This window comes from Siphateles boraxobius, unplaced genomic scaffold, assembly GCF_051911475.1.
Source record: "Siphateles boraxobius isolate OS27281-9 unplaced genomic scaffold, OSU_SipBor_1 19, whole genome shotgun sequence".
In the NCBI taxonomy this organism is placed as follows: Eukaryota; Metazoa; Chordata; class Actinopteri; order Cypriniformes; family Leuciscidae; genus Siphateles; species Siphateles boraxobius.
The window spans coordinates 19,644,801-19,666,150 of NW_027508799.1; the positions used below are offsets into that span (position 1 = coordinate 19,644,801).

Sequence of the window (21,350 nt, forward strand, 5' to 3'; positions counted from 1 at the left end):
CACAACCATTGCATTGTCCTTTTAAGGGTGCTGAAATGCTTTACTCGTCCTGCACAATTTGTGTTGGCTCGGGTCTGACCCAAACATAAAATGTTTAATTAATACAACGAAGAATCATTAAAAACATATAATACTGCTTCTAATACATATTAATTTATTCGTAGTTTTCAAAATAAAAAAAAATTTATATATATTTTGCCTTTTAATTGAATCGATCAAAAATGCCCTGATGGAATTCAGATGCGCGTGAACGCGTGCCCGACGCCTCTTCTCCAGTACGCGGCGCGCATTAGAGCGCAGGTCTGATCTGCTGCTGTTTATCGCGGGCACTGATACTGATACTTAACGGACACAAAGCCGGGAATAAAAGCACTATAAAGTGAGTAACCATGATTATCTGCTCGTATTGTTATTACGGATACATAAAGAAAAACGAAACTTTTAAGTCAGGAAGTGGGTGATACATCGTGAGTTGCTAGAACTTTTTTTGTAACTTTAGCAGGAAGTCAAATGTATATCTTTTTGTACATTCTCTGCAACGTTACTGTGCTTTACATTACATTGTTCGCGGTCTGGATTAGGCTACTGTTAAAATTGAAGTATTTTTCGTGAAGTCGTGTACATGCAAAAGTTTCTGATTCTCTAGAAAAAAGAGGAACTTGCAAAGTGCAACAACACTTATGCAAAGTTACCAACAACACTTTTCACTTATAGAGATTAAATGAAAATGTTTTTGTTTTTCATAAAAATTTAAATATATGGAATTACTTTCTCTTGACATTGTCAATTTTACTATTTTAATACTGCTTTACATTTTATTACAATAAGTCACTTACAGAAATATTACTTTTTACTTATTCGAATACATTTATATTTTTATGGCTACATTTTAAGCATAATACATTTAAATACTCAAAAATGTCTGTACATGAGGAAATGTAACATGAGCCATGCCATCTTGGCTTCTCTTTCTATAACGTTAGATGTGGAAAGCCGTGGTGGGACATGATGTTAGCGTGAAGGTCGAATCAGAGGGGGACGATTGGGAAACAGATCCAAATTTTGAGGTAAGCAGACAGAGATAATACTTAAAAGTTCTCTAAAGACACTACTTTGAAGTACTGAGACACAAAACTGCCCCTGGAGGGTAACTGTCCTGCAGAGTTTTGCTCCAACCTGGCTGGAGAATTCTGGTATGCCTAGTAAGACTTTGATTTGCTGCTTCAGGTGTGTTTAATTTGGGTTGGAGCTGAACTATACAGGACAGTGGCCCTTCAGGAGCAGGATCGGACACCCCTGGTTTAGAGTTAAGATTTCTATATTTTATATATAAAAATGTTTTTGTGTTTCAGAACGATGTCTCAGAGCAGGAGCAGAGATGGGGTGCCAGAACCATAGAAGGATCAGGCCGAAAAGAACACATCAGGTAACAGTAATACACATCATTGAAAAAATGATCTCGAGATTTTAAATGAAATAGCAGGTTGCTTTTATGGCACCTTGTTGCAATGTATGAAACTGAAAGCACTTCTGAAAATAGTGTCTCTCTCTGCAGTGAGGAAATAGGAAGTAGTAATGCTGCCGACTTGACTTGCATTTCCAAATATGGACTGATAAGTTCAAGCTCACGTCATGTCAGAAGCGGAATAAGATGTTGCATTGACACACGGCATTTTAAATATAAGATATATCTATTTATTTTATTTTCATAATGTTCATGCTGAACACATAGATGAGCACCATAAACAAATGCAAAGATTTGAGTGCATAACAAAAGTGCCACATTCCATGGTAAATATGCAGCGTGTAGTAACATGCGATGTGCCTGTTTTTGTGTGCAGCATTGCAGATCTCAGGCAGAATGTGTCTCGGGAACATGAGGTGGTTAAGAAGAAAGAGATGGACCAGGGCCCTAAAGCCTCTTACGGCTACGGAGGGAAATTTGGTGTTGAGAAAGACAGAATGGACAAGGTTAACTCTTGAGAACAGGCCAAAATGTAAAGGTGCCGTCACATTTACTGTTGCTCTGCAAATTTTCGCTCACTAAACCCAGTCATTTCAATAGGAATCCACACAACTGGGAATTTTTTTACGTGATGGCAAAAGATTTCCCTAGGCAAATTTTGCAGATTCGCTGCACTGATTTACAGAAAGCTGCTTGGTTGAAAGTGGCTTCTGGTTGATCTCTGCTTCATACATCGCTTCATTATTAATAATAGAAAATTGACATCAAAATCTTACTTAAAATTCACTAATGTGACTGCACCTTATTTCTACAAATATTTATTGGAGTGTATACAGTAGTGTACAGTAACTCGTTTGTATACAGTAGTGGCCAAAAGTGATATCCCACCAAAGAAAATTGACTTCTTCACCCTTTATTCAAATCATATTAAGAATTTGTTAAACATTTTGTAAGGTTATTGCATAGTTGTGCTTGGAGCCAATTGTTTTATTGGTGATAACGCAGTGAAACATGCCAAATTGTGTGGGCATCGTTTTTAGCCAGCCTGTCATTCAAAGTAAAAAAAAAAAGGAGAAAACAAAAAAAATATTAATACTGATTATGATGTAGTTAATGTATGCTTTTTCCTGTGAGCTGTTTGTTCTTCTATTTTTTTTTATTTTTTTTTGCATAGCAAAATCAAACCTGTAGCTGTAGTTGCCCTTTTTTGCCAAATAATGTCGTCAGATAAATAAATACCTTAACCATATTTAAAAAATATAAAATATTTTCCTCAAATTTTGATGGTTAAATCAAACTTATAGTGTCATTAAATACAAATATCCCCTCTGGACATCACATTTGGCCACTATTGTATGCAAATTCAAACCACGCTATTAGTTCGATGATGTTTGATGATTTGAATTTAAAAAAAAAAGATGTGTTGAATTTTGCCAGGGTGCATTAGGACACAACTATGTGGCGGAAGTAGAACAGCACTCATCCCAGAAAGATGGAGCAAAGGGTTTTGGGGGGAAATATGGTGTTCAGAAGGACCGTGTGGACAAGGTTAGAAACCCTCTCATCACTGTCCTATGATTAATAATTTAATAAATGTGGTTGAATAATATGAATAAATAATTTTGAATCTTATTTTGGCCTTTTTTCATTGATTCACTATAGTCTGCCATGAGCTATGAGTATAAGGGTGAGGTACAGCAGCATGCATCTCAGAAAGGTACTCATACATTCAAAACACTTCAGGCACTATGCATCTTCTCTTCGGTTTTGTCTGTTCTTTCTATAATAGTCACTTCTTTACTGTTCCTAAGATCACGCTAAAGGTTTTGGTGGCAAGTATGGTGTACAGAAAGAGAGAGTTGACAAGGCTGCTATGGGTTACGACTACAAGGGCGAGACTGAGAAACACCAGTCACAGAAAGGTCATTTCAATCACTGCTGTTATTTAAACCAGCACCCTGGTCCTCAATCCATATTTTGTTGTCCTTTTGGTGGAAGAATAGTTTATAAAGCATAATTCTGTTTTCTGAACTTCTCACAGACTACTCAAAAGGCTTTGGAGGAAAATACGGAGTGGAAAAAGAAAAAGTTGATAAGGCTGCTTTGGGTTACGACTATAAAGGAGAAACGGAGAAACATCAGTCACAGAAAGGTAATATCAATCTCTGCTGTTACATTGACCGGCATCCTGGTCCTTATTCCTTACTGTGGCCTATTTTTGGTGGAAGAATAGTTTTTAATGCATATTTCTGTTTTCTGAACATCTCACAGACTATGCAAAAGGTTTTGGGGGGAAATACGGTGTGGAAACCGAAAATGTTGACAAGGCTGCTTTGGGTTACGACTACAAAGGAATAACAGAAAAACATCAATCCCAGAAAGGTACTGTACATATTTCCTGAGATCATTTGATGAAGGGGAAACTCTCTCAAAACTCAAATTTATTCTGATGTTTTGTAATGATTGTAATAGCAGAGGCGTCACAACATTTGGCATTCATCAAGAGTCTATACTGTAGTGTACAGTAACGCGTTTGTAGACAGTAGTGGCCAAAAGTGATATCAGACCTAATAAAATTGACATCTTCACCCTTTATTCAAAACATATTAAGAATTTGTTAAACTTTTTGTAAGGTTGCATAGTTGTGCTTGGAGTCAATTGTTTTATTGGTGAAAACGCAGTTAAACATGCCACATTGTGCAGACATCGTTTTTAGCCAACCTGTCATTCAAAGTAATTATGAACACATGCACACAAAAAAAGAGAAAACAAAAAAAATATTAATGCATATTTCTGTTTTCTGAACATATCACAGACTATGCAAAAGGTTTTGGGGGAAAATACGGTGTGGAAACAGAAAAGGTTGACAAGGCTGCTTTGGGTTACGACTACAAAGGAGAAACCGAGAAACATCAGTCCCAGAAAGGTACTGTACATATTTCCTGATCATGGGGAAACTCTCTCAAACCTCTTATTTATTCTGATGTTTTGTAATGAGTGTAATAGAAGAGGTGTCACAACACTAGGCATCCATCTCTGAATGTTTGTCCTTTGAGGGTCCTGGGAACATGACTTTGGGGGCCCCTGCCACAACTAGTGCCCCCTTTTCTTACTTTTTGTTTTCTATTATTAGATGATTGAAAATAGTAGCCAGTGATCATCTTTCGCTGTATTCTCTATAGGGTCTTTATGCACTTTATGCTTTATGCACTTTTCTGAGGGCCCTGATATTCATCTTCCTTTGCAAGTCTCGTGGGCTGAGGCTTTGATGACCTCTGACATTCTGAGGCTCTTGGGAACCAGTTCTGATTTTCCAGATAACTATATGTCAAAGTTCATATCACAACATGTGAGATATTAATCTTGTTATTTCAGACTATGCAAAGGGTTTTGGAGGACGTTATGGAGTCGAAGCAGATCGCATGGACAAGGTACATTTTGCAGATTTTTATTATGCCATCATTATTTGTGTTGCACTTACTAGAAATAGTCACAGTTGTGAGATAGTTACATTGTGAAATATATGTCAAGTTACAATTACAAGAAACAAAGTTTTAATTGTGAAAAATAATCACTTACTGTCACGATGCGCCCCGCGACGCCTCCTCCTGGCCCCTCCAGATCACTCTCTCCTGAGTTCTAGGACTCCACTTCCCATCACCCCCGTCATCACTCATCTCCTTCCATCCCTGTCTCATCCCCATTATCACTGCCACCTGTTCTCACTCAGCTCCCGTTTATCTGGACCTGGCTCCCCTTTGTTCCCCTGCAAAGTCTTGTTTCTGCCACGGCATGCAACTCTGAGCAATCTACTGGTAAACTCTAAGTACTCCTGGTTCCTCGATCCTAGCCTGTTTCCAAGGACCCTTTATGAACGTTCGCTGCCTGCCTACGACCCTTGCCTGGTTACTACTACGAGTTCTGGATTGCCCCTGAGTGTTTATTATTACTGTGTCTGCTCTGCTCTGTTTGCTTGTGTGTTTCAATAAAGTATCTGCACATGGATCCGAACGCCTCTGACTCTGCATCACAGAAGACTTCGCCAACACAGGATGCAGCAGCCTTTCATCGACTAACCTCTGAAGTCTTCAATCAAGCTTCAGTTCTGGTAGTCCATGAGCAACAGCTGGAGAAATTAACTTCACTTACCGAGGAATTGGTGAGATCCAAGCGGTCCCTCACGACTCAAACTGCCTTGTCACCTCCAGTTCAACCATCGTTCAGTGTGAGTAAGGTTACATCTTCCAATAATCCTCGTCTATCCCTACCTGATAAGTACGATGGCTCATCGGCAACGTGAAAGGGTTTTCTGCTACAATGCACACTGTAATTTAAACAACAACCCAACCTCTTTTCTAACGACGAAAAGAGGCAGCCTTCATGGCCAGAACAACCTTCATACCCCGCTCAAACACTGTGTCATCGAATATGCATCGGCCAGCTCTGAATCTGAACCCATGCAAATCGGCTTCACGTGCTTAACTACAGAGGAGCGAGAGAGAAGGCGGCGCAACAACCTCTGTCTATACTGTGCTCAAACTGGCCACATGAGGGCGACATGCCCCGTAAGACCCACTTCAAGAGATTCTACTGCGGTGAGTTCCTGTGTTCGTTCTTCCAAATCTCTCACTTTCATCATCCGGACCCCGAACTTGAGTTCATCGTGGAGGTGGATGCTTCTAATTCAGGAATCGGTGCCATTCTTTCTCAGCGACACAGTAATCCTGCTAAAATGTTTCCCTGCGCCTTCCACTCTCGTAAGCTCACTCCAGGCCGAACGCAACAATGATGTAGGTGACAGGAAGCTTCTGGCCATGAAGGGTGCCTTCGAGGACTGGAGGCATTGGCTGGAGGGTGCTCGTCAGTCCTTTACTGTTCTCACTGATCATCGGAACCTCGAGTACATCAAGTCAGCTAAACGTTTGAATGCCCGACAAGCCAGGTGGTCTCTCTTCTTCTCGAGGTTCAATTTCAAGATCACCTATCGCCCAGGATCCAAGAACGGTAATGCTGACGCCCTGTCTCGCCAGTTTGACGGTAACTCCGATCATTCCAAGCCTGAGTACAATCTGCCATCTACCCTCATCGTAGCTCCCGTCCAGTGGGACATCATGTCTGAGATTTCTGCAGCTCAAGGGGATCTTCCGACTCCCTCTGAATGCCCTCCTGACCGAGTCTTCGTACCATTGGATCTTCGCACTCGTGTTCTTTAGTGGGTACACTGCACACCTAGCGCTGGTCATCCCGGGATTTCAGCCACGTTACATCTAGTCTCTAACCGTTTTTGGTGGCCCACTCTCCACGCAGACGTAGTCAAGTTCATTCATCAGTGCCCCACATGCAACATCGCAAAGGCTTCCCACTTAAAGCCGGCCAGACTTCTTCAGGCACTTCCTGTTCCTCAACGGCCATGGTCCCACATAGCAGTGCATTTTGTTACTGATCTGCCTCCCTCTCAAGGTTTTACTACCATCCTCTCATTGGTTGATCGATTCTCCAAGGCATGCAGGTTCATCCCCTTGGCTGGTCTGCCCACACCTCTTCAAACCGCTGAAGCTCTTCTCCATCATGTTTTCCGCTTGTATGGATTACCCGAGGATATCGTCTCAGACAGAGGATCCCAGTTCACCTCCCAGGTATGGAAAGCTCTCTGCTCGCAACTAAACATTATTGTCAGTCTCACTTCTGGTTACCACCCGCAGGCCAACGGACAGGTGGAGAGGCTGAACCAGAACCTCACTCGCTTCCTCCAAACATACTGCCACCGAAATCAACAGGACTGGAGTCAGTTCCGGCAGGCTGACCGACGCAGAAGAAGCGGCCCCATCTTCAGGCCGGGCCAGTGGGCATGGTTGTCCACCCGGGATCTGTGTCTCCGTCTCCCTTGCAAGAAGCTGTCTCCACGTTTCATTGGACCCTTCCGGATCTTGAGACAGATCACCCCTGTCTCATATAGGTTAGCATTTCCTTCGACTTACCGCATCTCACCCACTTTCCATGTCTCCCTCCTCAAACCCGCTGCTACACCCAGGAGAGAGGATGACCAGGAGGAGGTTGCGGCGAGGAGTTCTCCCCCTATCGACATCGAAGGCGAGGAAGCTTACAGAGTGCGAGAGATCCTGGATTCCAGGCGCCGTGGAAGAGTTCTGCAGTACCTGATTGACTGGGAGGGGTACAGTCCCGAGGAGCGCTCCTGGGTGAGGTCCCAGGACATCCTGGATCCGGCTCTGCTCACCACCTTCCACCAGGATCACCCCGATCGTCCTGCTCCCAGGCCCCGTGGAAGACCCCGTCGCCGTTCAGGTCCTCGATTCAGGAGCCGCTCGCAGGAGGGGGGCTTTGTCACAATGCACCTCGCGACGCATCCTCCTGGCCCCTCCAGATCACTCTCTGCTGAGTTCTAGGACTCCACTTCCCATCACCCCCGTCATCACTCATCTCCTTCCATGCCTGTCTCATCCCCATTATCACTGCCACCTGTTCTCACTCAGCTCCCCTTTATCTGGACCTGGCTCCCCTTTGTTCCCTGCGAAGTCTTGTTCCTGCCACGGTGTGCAACTCTGAGCAATCTACTGGTAAACTCAGAGTACTCCTGGTTCCTCGATCCTAGCCTGTTTCCAAGGACCCTTTATGAACGTTGGCTGCCTGCCTACGACCCTTGCGTGGTTACTACTCTGAGGTCTGGACTGCCCTTGAGTGTTTATCATTACTGTGTCTGCTCTGCTCTGTTTACTTGTGTGTTTCAATAAAGTATCTGCACATGGATCCGAACGCCTCTGACTCTGCATCACACTTACGAGGAAATATAATCACAGTTGTGAGATAGTCACATTGCTATATATATATATAATTATATGACCAGCACCTGTGTATATATATGTATATATATATATATATATATATATATATATATATATATATAGGTGCTGGTCATATAATTAGACTATCATCAAAAACTTGATTTATTTCAGTAATTCCATTCAAAAAGTGAAACTTGGATATTATATTCATTCATTACACACAGACTGATCTTTTTGCCTGAATTACTGCAGCAATGCGGCGTGGCATGGAGTTGATCAGTCTGTGGCACTAACAAAACTGACAAAAGGTCATTGCTATAGAGGCTGGCTGTTCACAGAGCTTTAATAGAGAGGCGAAGGGAAGGAAAAGATGTGGTAGAAAAAAGTGTACAAGCAATAGGGATAACTGCACCCTGGAGAGGTTTGTGAAACAAAACCCATTCAAAAACGTGGGGGAGATTCACATAGGTGGACTGCAGCTGGAGTCAGTGCTTCAAGAACCACCACGCACAGACATATGCAAGACATGGGTTTCAGCTGTCGCATTCCTTGTGTCAAGCCACTCTTGAACAAGACACAGCGTCAGAAGCGTCTAAAGACAAAAAGGACTGGACTGCTGCTGAGTGGTCCAAAGTTATGTTCTCTGATGAAAGTAAATTTTGCATTTCCTTTGGAAATAAAGGTCCTAGAGTCTGGAGGAAGAGATGAGAGGCACAGAATCCACGTTGCTTGAAGTCCAGTGTAAAGTTTCCACAGTCAGCGATGGTTTGGAGTGCCATGTCATCTGCTGGTGTTGGTCCACTGTGTTTTCTTAGGTCCAAGGTCAACGCAGCCATCTACCAGGAAGTTTTAGAGCACTTCATGCTTCCTGCTGCCGACCAACTTTATGGAGATGCAGATTTCATTTTCCAACAGGACTTGGCATCTGCACACAGTGCCAAAGCTACCAGTACCTGGTTTAAGGACCATGGTATCCCTGTTCTTAATTGGCCAGCAAACTCGCCTGACCTTAACCCTATAGAAAATCTATGGGGTACTGTGAAGAGGAAGATGCGATACGCCAGACCCAACAATGCAGAAGAGCTAAAGGCCACTATCAGAGCAACCTGGGCTCTCATAACACCTGAGCAGTGCCACAGACTGATCGACTCCATGCCACGCCGCATTGCTGCAGTAAATCAGGCAAAAGGAGCCCCCACTAAGTATTGAGTGCTGTACATGCTCATACTTTTCATGTTCATACTTTTCAGTTGGCCAATATTTCTAAAAATCCTTTTTTTGTATGGGTCTTAAGTAATATTCTAATTTTCGGAGATACTGAATTTGGGATTTTCATTAGTTGTCAGTTTTAATCATCACAATTAAATGAAATAAACATTTGAAATATATCAGTCTGTGTGTAATGAATGAATATAATATACAAGTTTCACTTTTTGAATGGAATTACTGAAATAAATCAACTTTTTGATGATATTCTAATTATATGACCAGCACCTGTCTATGGCAAGTCAAAATTACGAGAAAGAAGTCGCAATTGTGTGATAAAGTTGCGCTTTGTGTTATAAAGTTGCGTAAGAAATATAGTCACAGTTGTGAGATATATTTACATTGCAATATGTACGTAAAGTAGCAATAGTTAGAAATAAAGTTGCACTTTCGGGAAATATAATCAAATTTGTGAGATATAGACACATTGCAGTTAATACAGCAAGTTAAAATTATGAGGAAAAAAGTAACAGTGCGAAATAAAGGTGCACTTTTGAAAAATATAATAACAGTTGTGATATATAGTCACATTGCAATATTAGCGGCAAGTTAAATTAATAGAAAAAAATTCGTACTTTTGTGATAAAATTGCACTTACAAGAAATATATAGTCACAGTTGTGAGATATATTCTCATTGCAATATGTACGTTAAGTTGCAATTATGACAAATAAAGTAGAACTTTTGGGAAATATAATCAAAGTTGTGAGATAGTCACATTGCGTTTTATACAGCAAGTATAATCGCAATCTTGAGATATAAAGTTGCACTTAAAAAGAAAAATAATCACAGCTGTAAGATATAAAGTCACAATGCGAGATTTACATAAAGGTGCACTTATGAAAAACAAAGTTGCAAAAGTGAAATGCATTGTGATAGGGCGAGATAAAATCTCTTCTTTCTTTCTTTTTTTTTACTGTAAGGCAAAAATGGGATTCCATACATTATTCATTTGGTTCGACTGTTTCCCAGTGAATGTATATTGAGTGTTTTTTTTTCTCTCACAGAGTGCAGCTTCCTTTAGTGAGATGGAGTCACCATCATCAGCTTATGAAAAGCCTCAAGCTTTCGAGGCCTGTGAGTGTTTGTTGTACAGGTCTTTAGAAATTATACATTTAATATGATTGGTTTGAATAGTGATGCAATGGCATTCATGCATTTTAACTGTTGAATAATGGTTCATATACTGTTCAGGGACACTGTAAATATTTTATTATCTGTTCTTCGTGTTTATAGCAACTGTAGGAGCTGGAAACCTCAAGGCTCGGTTTGAGAACATGGCGAAGTCCTCGGATGAAGAGAACAGGAAGAGAGCTGAGGAGGAGAGAGCCAGAAGACTCGCTAGAGAGAAGAGAGAACGGGAAGAGGCACATCGCAAACAGGAGGTACACATTTGATACATATATACAGTATATATATATATATAGAAATGCTCATGCACTTTAATAGAAACGCATGACAACAATAGATAGCCCACCCACGCATACCAGCCTTTTCTTTTTCATACACTAATAAACACTTAGCTGATCTTCTCTTTTAAGGATAAGAGCGAGCATGAAGAGGAGGAAGAGAATCAGAGACCTCCATCTGTGCCAGCACCCCGCAATCCCCCAGAGTTCAGAAGACTGCCTGAAATTCCCAGAGATGAACCAGAGACAGAAGCTCAGGCAAGACCCTTTTTTCTATATTGTTGTTGCTTGTTGCTCTTTTGAAAGGAAAAACAAAATGTTTACACATACTCAAATGTTCACAACGCACAACTCCTACCCAGATCATATACGGAAACCAGTATGACATCACAACCATGAGCACATTAACATACTGATGCTCGCGTTTATACATAAACATCTATTCAGTATTCAGCAACCTGGTTGGTCTTTTATTACTCATTTCACATGCGTACAGGCAATCATAACATGATTTACATATGCAGTACAGGTTAGAGTAGCAAAAAGAGTGTTAAATTCTAACAGTGACAGAATGTCCAAAAATGGTCATGTTCAAATGATAAAACTGCAGAATATTACCCCATATTGTTAATTGTTTTCCAGATTCATTAATCGGACACCCTACGCTAACACTTTATTTTACAGTGTCCTTAGTACATTATGTTACATTAACTTACTCAGAGTGTAAAGTCCAGGTTCAGAAAGTAAAAGTCCTCCTCAGTATTTTGTTCCAGTCACCTGGATTTGCTAATTAGCACAGTTTTTCAGCCAGGAGATTAGTGAAATCAGTTGGCTGAGTTCATGGGTGAAATAAACGTATGGCAGGACTTTTACATTCTGACCCCTGGACTCGACACCTCTGAACTTACTTTAATAATAAATGATGCATAATTACATGCAACTAATCTTAAAACAAACCTTAATCCTAATCCTATGGTGTGTACATGTAGTTAATTAATGTTACTCAGTACTTAAATGTATAATTTCTCTGCAATGAGAACAGTTTAAAATAAAGCGTAAATGACCCTAGCAAACACATAATATTGTGGTAAAACTACATAGAACTGCTCCGCATAGAACCGTCTTATGGTTGATTCTTATGTACCCATGAAGTTGGTTGTTAAAATGTAAGACACAATTAAGTCAAGTAATAAACTGTCAGAGTCTTTTTAAGCTCATATACTGAGAGAATTGATCATCAGTTTCTCTGTGTGTGTTTCAGGTGGAGGAGCAGCCGGATTATGAGGAGCCGCCATCTCTTCCGCCCCGCTCAGTTGACCTGATTGAAGAGGAGGAGGAGCCGGAGCAAACGTATTCTGAATGTGATCCTGACCCCATAGCTCAGGACCAAGTTTATGAGGATATTGGCTCATGCACTCCCCCAGGTTTGACACACACTATTTACTACATGTATTCACTGTGTGGGAAGTGTGATCAAATAGATGGTTCAAATTACAATTGCTATACATTTTTGTGATTGTTAACAGCTGTAGTTCCTCAATTTTTTTTTTCAGTGGCTGTTGATAACGATTATGAAGATCTAAGTGGAGGGGGAAATACAGCCAAAGCCATTTATGACTACCAAGGAGGTACGGGCAACCATAACAGCAACTGATTAATGACATTGTATCTGCTTGAATAGTTTCTCAACTGACTCTTAAGGACTATGTAATTTATTTTTTGAGTGTTTTTAGTTTTAGTTTAGTATTATTAATTTCAATCATACTTTTGCAGAGGCCAGTGATGAGATCTCCTTCATGCCAGATGACATCATCACTAACATTGAGATGGTGGATGAGGGTTGGTGGAAAGGAACGTGTCATGGTCGCACAGGCCTGTTTCCTGCCACCTTTGTGGAGCTCATGTAGTTACTAATAATCAATGATCAAATGTATGTTTATTAGCCATTTGCAGACAATTATCTTAAATTTCTTTTTTCTGTGACATACAAGTGCAATATACTAACATGTTTTAATGAGCCTGTATCTATTAACTGAACAACATTTTCCTTTCAAGTCACATGGTTAGTTACCAGATAACGTGGACATGAACGTTTTCTATAAAGATGTTAGATTGGGTGTATATATATATATATATATATATATATATATATATATATATATATATATATATATATATATATATGATTATTTGCACTACCGTTCAAAAGTTTGGAGTCGGTTTTATAGTGTTTTTGAAAGAAGACTATTGTTAACCATGGCTGCATTTGCATATTTGTTCAAAAATACAGTAAAATAAGTAACATTATGAAATATGACAATTCTTTTTTCATATATTTTAAAATGTAATTTATTCCTGTGATGGCAAAGCTGAATTTTCAGCATCATTTGAATCCAGTCTTCAATCATTCTAATATTAGTTAGTTCCTCAAGAAACATTTATTATTATTACCAATGCTGAAAACAGTTGTGCTGCTAAAAAAAAAGACCATGACCATTCTTTTTCAGAATTGTTTATGAAAGCATTTATTTGAAATATTTTTACTGTCACTTTTGATAAAATTTAATTCATTATTGCTGATTGAAAGTTTTTTTTTAATAAAAATTTATTTTGAACGGTAGTGTATATATTATGAAAGATGAAATTTCTAACTAGTCATATTTTTCATTGACGTTTTTTCACTTTATTGCAATTATAAAGACTTTTGCTTGGTAGAGATTTACCATTGTGCTTTATAGAGATACATACATTTTATACTTCAAGATTGCCAAGCAACTGGCTTTTGTGCTTTACTTTGACTCATTGTTATGCATGTGTTGACCACAAAATAAAAGACACATTTCCCATGAGATATTTGGATTTATTAAGATAAAAAAGAATGCACATCCATAATTATTCTGTCTGCAAAGAAAATACATAATACTTCACAACTTTAAAGTAAAGCAGACCCACAGAATGACATGGATTGGAGTAGAGAAAAAAAAGACTTTTATTGGATGAGTCAGTCGTGTGTGGTACGTTGAATGCAGGTAACGTACTGTGATTTTACTCTCCATCACCCATTACATTGCACAGTGTCTGTCACCAACAGATCACAATTACATTTTACAATTGCAAACACTATTTCTGCACGAGGTCATGCAAAAAGTCCATAGAAACGTACAAACTGTACATGAAAGTAATGCACAGCGAGGCTCCCATGCAGCTGATACTGGAATAAAGTCCATGCTCAAGCAGTTCAGTTCATCTACCAGGCGAGACCCTTCTTCGTCTTAGGCTTTCCTTTCTTAGCCAAACGTTTGGCTTTCACTTTCTTCGCCTCCCTTTGGTTCATCCAGACCGGATACCGTCCTTGATCGTCCAACATTGTCTTTTTATTGCGTTTAGTGTCCAAATCCATCTTTCCACCATCTTCTGCAAAATAACAACAGATACAATTTAATATGATAAAATAAAACACTTACTATAACTAGAAGTGCTAAATGTTTCTATAAAAGCTCACCATCCTCTTCATGCATCTCTGCATCTTTTGATTTCTCCTTAACTTTCTCAGGTGGCACCACAGTGGCGATCTCAGCTACATCTTTCATGGTGATCTCTCCTTTCTCTCCCTGACCCAGCACTGTTTTGAGTCGTGCCAGTTCTTTGGGGGCATTTTTCTTTCTTTTCTCTGCCCTCATCTTCCTCCTCCACTTGCTGCGTAAACTCTTTGCCATCGTGATGGAAACTAAGGAGAGAAAAAAAGACAAAAAATATATAAATAAATATATATATATAATATAAAGAAAAGGATATATATATATATATATATATATATATATATATATATATATATATATATCCATGACTCCTGTAGCCAGTAAATCTAGTGAAACACCTACGTTGAATTGTGTATAATTGGTCACTGCATAAGCACTAATACAGATATCAGACATGACAACCTCACATATCTGGTCATCTTCATAACCAATCACCCTTATATATTTGAGTACTTTCAGAAGCAAGAGATTTCGTATAAGAAAACTCAGCTGAAAACGAAGATTATTGTAGCCAGTTAGCCACCTCATATGCAAAACTAGCTTTCTACTTTAACAGACATCGTGTAAAATCACCACTTATAGACGTAATTATTGCCAATATACGGACGAATATATTTATTCTGTGTTTACACATCTTCAAAGCTGTATTTATATTCGCAGTGTGTAACTTACATGTATCTTCACAACGCCTCTGGATACACGTGTGTCTGTGTACAGCTGCCGCTAAGGAAAAGTTCTGTTACGACAGTTCCTGATTTGCGACAAAACATCCCGTGTTGACGGCTCTTGGGGGTCGCGCGCTTAGTCCAGTAGATGGCGACAGAAATGCTTAAACATTTCAAAATTGCAGGTGTGTTAAAGTACAAAAATACCGGTGACATATATTAAAAATTATGTCCTCCTTCCAAACCAAGCTTTGTCTTCCTTTAGAGCTGAAACGCTTTCTTAATCCCAGCTTAAAATGCCAGAGACAACTATTAGTAAGTTGATTTATCTCCAAAATGCGTAAACACTGTTGCTCTGTGCCCTAAGCTCTGTTTGTTTTGACCAGCCCAGTATGTCGGCTTTTGGCTGAACTAACAGTGGTGTTGGACAAACTGTGTGTGTGACTCATGGCAGATGGAGGGAAGACGGGAAAACTCATTTGAAAAATATAATTATTTTTGCAATTCCATGTGGTGAGGCTAGCAGTCCTGAAATTACACAACCATGGCTCGACAATGCATTTTTCTTTACTGTGTTGAGTGTTGACCAAGGGTTCAAGGTTTGGTGGGTTAGTATGGTGGATGCATTTTTCAGTTACAAATACTTCATTATATTCTTGTAGATTTTTGGCCAATAGTTGATTTTTTTCAAGTGCTTTTCACTGTTTATCTTTGACATTACAGCCAGTGAAGTGTTTCAGACTGTGTTGTCATGATGCAAATTTGGTGTGTTTTCCTGAAGAAAAAAAAGTTTGTTAAATTATACAGGCTATATATATATATATATATATATATATATATATATATATATATATATATATATATATATATATATATATGGTCTGGGGACTCAGAGGCGGGCACAAAAAGTTCTGTGAGGTCTGTAAAAAAAGCTGAGATAAATCTTTTTTTGTTTTCTTTCTTTCTTCTTTTCTTGTAGGGCTGTCAAAGTGTAAAACTGCCCTGGAAAGATATATATACTGTGAAAAATTCTTATTTGGGGGCACATAGGATCAAAATGATTGAAAACCCCCGCACTAGCATAGTTTAGATACACTCTAATGTTTTGAGTCTCGATTATCTGATCATCGATAATCTTGCAAAGACCAAGAATGGTTATAGAAACGCAAGTAATGTGGGATTTGATTCTTGGAGCTCTCTTCTTTCTCATAATATTTCCTTTGAAAGGGCCCTTTCTATTTTTAAACTCCATTGAAAAACGAGGTGGTAGCAGTAAATTGAACGAGGTTGTTTATGGTTTTGAGATTACACACACGCACACACACACGTCTGTACTGAACCTTGCAGTAATTTGTACGTGAGCAGATTATAGTGTTACTCCACTGTTGAATGGAATAGAGATTAGTTCTGTTCTTCTCCCACACAACACAAATACACACACGGCAAAGAATTAGACACAGGCTTTTGTTCTACATGGATGGTGCATATTGTTCTTCTCTGATATTGGATGTCAGGAATTGTCTCGGGAATATGTTTAACAGTCCTGATATTTCCCTCATGTTAACATGATTAGCACATTTAGCTACAGTGGACTCCTTTTAGCTTTTCTATAAATAACATTGTATCACAGTGTTGTATTACCCCTCTAGCCCCACATCTAAGTAGATTTTGGTAACACTTCATAGATAAAGCAAACATACGGAGCATAACATGCAACCAGTCTGCCATGGGACCAGCAAGCACTCGCATCAGGAACGAAAACTGAAAGGCCCATCTGCTGGGCTGTCCCAGTGACATTGCCCTTGGCAGTCAGCTGAGGTCTCTTTGTAGAGGGAGGGGTGGGGAGTTGTGTACATTGTTGTGTGTTTGTTTTGAATCCCCCAATTAGGGTTCCTTCAGTGAGAGTGATGCGTCTGTGTGGAATAATTAAGTCCCAGGACATCATTTTCTGAAACGATCAGCATGCAAACGGCACACAGAAACACACAGTCTCTCTTGCACACCCGCTCACTACTGAATGCGTTGTCTCATTGGGTGTGTGAAGCCTTTTTTCAAGGCTTTAATTACACTGCAAAAATATTTTCTTACTCAGTACAATTATTTAAACATTCTTAAACCAAGATACATTTATTTGAAAAGCAAAAGTCTTACTGAAATTTTTTTCTAAATGAAGTGAGTTAATGCTCAAAATAAGAAAGAAATATCTGCCAATGGGGTCAGATTATTATTTAATTTTTTACCTCACTGAGGTAAATCTTTTCTTGTTTTAAACAAAAATGCACTTAATTTTGATGTTGTTTGTAAAGAAAACAAGACCTAATATTTTAAGTGATTTTGCTTCTCTGAATATATCTTTTATTCAAGATTTTTTTTTAGATCTTTTAAAGGAAAAATAAGAAAAAATACTCAGCAAGATGTTGCAACAATGCTGTTGTTGTTGTTGAGCATGTTGCTAAGCTAATCTTATTCTAAAAAATAAATAAAATGAATGAATAAAATGTACATATTGGGTAACATTAGTCAATTTTTTACTATTTTATAGATTTTTGGTATTAAATAAAATATAGCTATTTATAATATCAACATTTATTTACATATGTCATTGAATATTTTACTGAGATACAATTTCACCTAATATTTATGTGTGCTATTATTTTGTTTGTTTATTAAATTATTATGTTACCATCAACCTCATTTGGAAGTTGAGTTTCGTAAGGTGCACTATTTGTGTGTTGTGCGAAGTTTCTGCATAGCATTCCCTTTGTTTGTGCCAAAGGGGCCATTCGCACAGAACGCGTTTTTGCATTCTCACTTTCACTGTTTTTCTATGTAAACATGCGCTGGACGGACGTCTTTGATCCGCTTGTGTCTTCTCTTGTATCTAGGGTTTTAGGTTTTAGGCTGTTCTAAAAACGTGGCACACGGATTTACGCATCTCAAAACCTTGCGTTTTTTCCCTTCCACTATCACGCATCTCAAGCGTTTGCATTTTCTGTTGTTTTTCTTTGAAAACATGCTCTAGTCAGACGTCCTTGACCAATGCAATCCCGTCTTTTGCAGCTTCCTGCGCATGATATGGCTTTACTTAAAATAGCACTCAAGTTCAAATAAGTTAAACCTTTCCCCCATTCCACTGCCCTGCATCTTGCGGTTTTAAACACAAAAAAACGTGTTCTGTGTGAATGGCTCTTTAGAAGGTAACACAACAGATACCCAGGCAGTTCAGATATGGGAACAGGGCTACAGTCGCCAAAAGTAAAATAAAAGAGCTGAGGTCATACCCTTCACGTCTTGTTCATTCATTGTTTCTCTTGCTTCTCTTAGGATTGCCATCATAATCCCCAAGTCTCTGGTATCCAGTAGAGACAGCTGACGCATCAGCTTCGGCCTGAAACACTCTCATGTGCGGTGTAAACGCTCAGGAGGGACGTTGCTCTTGGTTTTGGTCTCCATGGAGCTAAACTATAAAGGCAAGCATTGACTGAACAACCCAGGTGAAAAAAATCCAAACTAGAAAATGAAATGTGAATCCTGTTTTGAAGGATTTTGTCTTAAGACAGTTTGCGAATTTCCAGGTCCCTACTATCTTAGTTGGGTGGGTTTTCTTATTTACAGAATATGAGGAGACTTTCACCCCTCATAACCTGCTTCTCCTTGTAAAAAAAAAAAAAAAATAGTTTGGGTGCATTTTTATTATGATATCATAATAACACACGACAGCCGTGAGTGTTGTTAAAGGCCAGTCTATCACTGTATTATTAGAAATTTCACACTACAACCGCAGGCTACATTCCCCAATCTCTATTACTTTTTCATCATGGGGAAGTTGATTACCCCATAATGGTGGGTTATATGACTCTCACTCTCTCTCTCTCTCTGTGTGTGTGTGTGTTTGGTTGAAGGCTGCATTGGTGGCCTGTGTACTTTTTTTTTATTGTGGTTGCTTCTGGTTTTAAAATCTATTCGTTGAGTGAGGTTTTGTTTGTGTGGGTTTTCTCCCACATATTGACTCGCAATGAGAACAATGTTATTGAATAGCTTTAATAGATTTATCTCTCTCTGCCATCTATTTGCAATTAAAAATTGTTTGACCAATGTACATGTGCATCTGCATCTAATACTTAACAGCTAGAATGTTGCATACCTGCTGATGAGGTTATAGAAAATCCAATTTAAAGTCAAGTTCAACTTGGAAAAGTATATGATGTGAAAAAAGTTGGCATCTGCAAACAATTGATAAAAATTGTTTCTTAGTACTGAACTGAACTGAACCAGAACGAAACTCGATTACATTTTTAGAGAGTTACTGATAAACCATTTAAACAAGTGGGTTTCACCCTTTTTGACTAACAATATTCAAAGTCCAAGTCTAATTTCAGTGTTTTTTTTTTTATTAACAGAAAAAAGTAGTATTGATATATTTAACTAATTAATGATTCATTTGTGATTCCAGAAGTTTCAAGCATTGTAAATATTATTTTAGTTTGATCTTGATTTTATGTTGTTGTTTTTTTTAGCATTTTAATTTAGAGTTAGATTACTTTAAGACAGTAGTGGACAAAAGTGATGTCCGGATATGAAAATTGACATCTTCACCCTTTAGTCAAATATTATTAAAATGTGTTACGGAAATTATGGGGGCATAATGTTTGGCCAGGCTGTCATACAAAGAAATTGTGAACACATGCAAAAACAAAAGATTAATAACTGGGGTCAATGTATGCTATTTCCTGTGAGCTTTCTGTTTTTATATGCATTTTTTTTTGCATAATTAAAAAGCTGTAGTTTGCCTTTTTTGCCAAATAATTTTGTCAGATAAATACCAAGTTTAGTGTTTTGTTCTTCCCTCATATTTAAAATATTTTTAACTCATGAAGGCCATTAAAAACAAATATCCTCTCCGGACATAACTTTCGACCGATTATAATAATGTATTCATTTAAATACTTTTAAGTCATTCATAACAATTTGATGAGCCCCCCTGTTTAAGAACCACTAGTTTAAACAATTTTATAAAAGTTTTTACCGAAGTTCACACTTAAATGTCGCATTTTAATGAGTTTACTGATACTGCTAATAATGCATGTTATGTTACAATAGAGTATCTTAATCTGCTTATTTTCGGAGATATTGAAGTGGTTTCAATTGTTCTGAAAAATAACTTCGCAGAGATCTTTGATGCCAGAAATAATTAGACTTTATTTTCGAACGCCATTCCGTTCCATAGACCGGCGCTCTAACGCTCTGGCCCTCCGGCCCACTGGCCCTTCGGCCTTCTAGCGCTCCCGAGTATTTTTGGGTTCAATCTTTATACATACATCTTCTCCCATAGAAGGTAACACACCCTAGATAGATAGTTTTGGGTAAATATCTCACACCATGTGACTTCTCAGAATAGAATTGACATTCAGGGTATTTTTACAGAAGGTCTTGCAGCTTTCAAAGTCACCTAGACAGAGTCCTATTAGAGGAAATAACTCATACAAGAAATAATTGTGTATTCTTATATAGCTAAATAACTTAGTTTCTAAATAATAAAATCTTCAACAATATCCTAGTGGCACATACTTCGTATAGAAAACCCCACGTTTTTTTTTAATGAGGATTAAGGTCTGTCCAACATGTGCACTCATCTCACACTAATCTGTAATCAAGCGATGTAAACAGTATGGCAAACAAGATGCATATGTACTCAAGACAGCAATGCACTCCAATTCAGTGAGTTAATAGTGTGTAAGCGGCCCATCTGTGCTGTTGCTCATGTGCTGCTCTTGTTATCTCACACATATCTTCCAGTGATCTCTTTTTAGCGGCCAAATTAACCTTGGAAGGTGAATTTGAACATGTTCATCCGCTTAAAGAAATCTTACCCTGCTTGCAGAGAAAACAAAAAAATCTGTAGGCATCACTGAATGTTTAAGTGAGAAGCAATGCAAACACGCTTATATTGTAGTGAGGACTTATAATGTTGTGATTAATTATTCATGACCATCATTAAGCCATGGATGGCATGTGCATCAATCGGCAGTTTGAATACATGTTGCCATGGTGAAGTGGTTATAATGTATGGAATTTATATAGGTGGATGAATTATGAATGGAATGTGTGTAGTCAAGGTTTATAAACACTGTGATTAGAATTTCCTGAAAGAAATCACAGTGCTTGAAAGTGCTTTGCCATATGTCATGACATTCAGCATGTAACTTT

The 21,350-nt window shown here is 38.6% G+C and overlaps 2 protein-coding genes across 11 annotated transcripts; one reads left to right on the forward strand and one right to left on the reverse strand.

The window, feature by feature from the left end:
• Nucleotides 1–242: 242 nt before the first annotated feature.
• On the forward strand, nt 243–12,956 carry hcls1 (hematopoietic cell-specific Lyn substrate 1). 7 transcript variants are annotated; one of them, XM_077234123.1, is made up of 17 exons: nt 243–379; nt 984–1,067; nt 1,353–1,426; nt 1,842–1,971; nt 2,903–3,013; nt 3,128–3,182; nt 3,277–3,387; nt 3,507–3,617; nt 3,737–3,847; nt 4,281–4,391; nt 4,841–4,896; nt 10,538–10,607; nt 10,767–10,915; nt 11,072–11,197; nt 12,201–12,363; nt 12,493–12,567; nt 12,713–12,956. In XM_077234123.1, exons 2-17 carry the CDS (start codon nt 984–986, stop codon nt 12,844–12,846), a joined length of 1,671 nt encoding a protein of 556 aa, XP_077090238.1. In that variant the 5' UTR covers nt 243–379; the 3' UTR covers nt 12,847–12,956. The 7 variants fall into 7 exon arrangements, with proteins under 7 accessions (XP_077090238.1, XP_077090240.1, XP_077090241.1 ...); XM_077234125.1 differs by lacking the exon at nt 3,737–3,847; XM_077234126.1 differs by lacking the exon at nt 3,277–3,387.
• Nucleotides 12,957–13,778: 822 nt separating this feature from the next.
• Nucleotides 13,779–18,545, reverse strand: llph (LLP homolog, long-term synaptic facilitation factor). Of its 4 annotated transcripts, none has more exons than XM_077234131.1 (3): nt 18,425–18,545; nt 14,442–14,666; nt 13,779–14,350 (listed from the first exon to the last, which is right to left on the reverse strand). In XM_077234131.1, exons 1-3 carry the CDS (start codon nt 18,519–18,521, stop codon nt 14,187–14,189), a joined length of 486 nt encoding a protein of 161 aa, XP_077090246.1. In that variant the 5' UTR covers nt 18,522–18,545; the 3' UTR covers nt 13,779–14,186. The 4 variants fall into 4 exon arrangements, with proteins under 4 accessions (XP_077090246.1, XP_077090245.1, XP_077090248.1 ...); XM_077234130.1 differs by having other exon boundaries at nt 13,779–14,353; nt 18,425–18,443; XM_077234133.1 differs by lacking the exon at nt 18,425–18,545 and adding an exon at nt 15,151–15,280.
• Between the last annotated feature and the right edge of the window lie 2,805 nt (nt 18,546–21,350).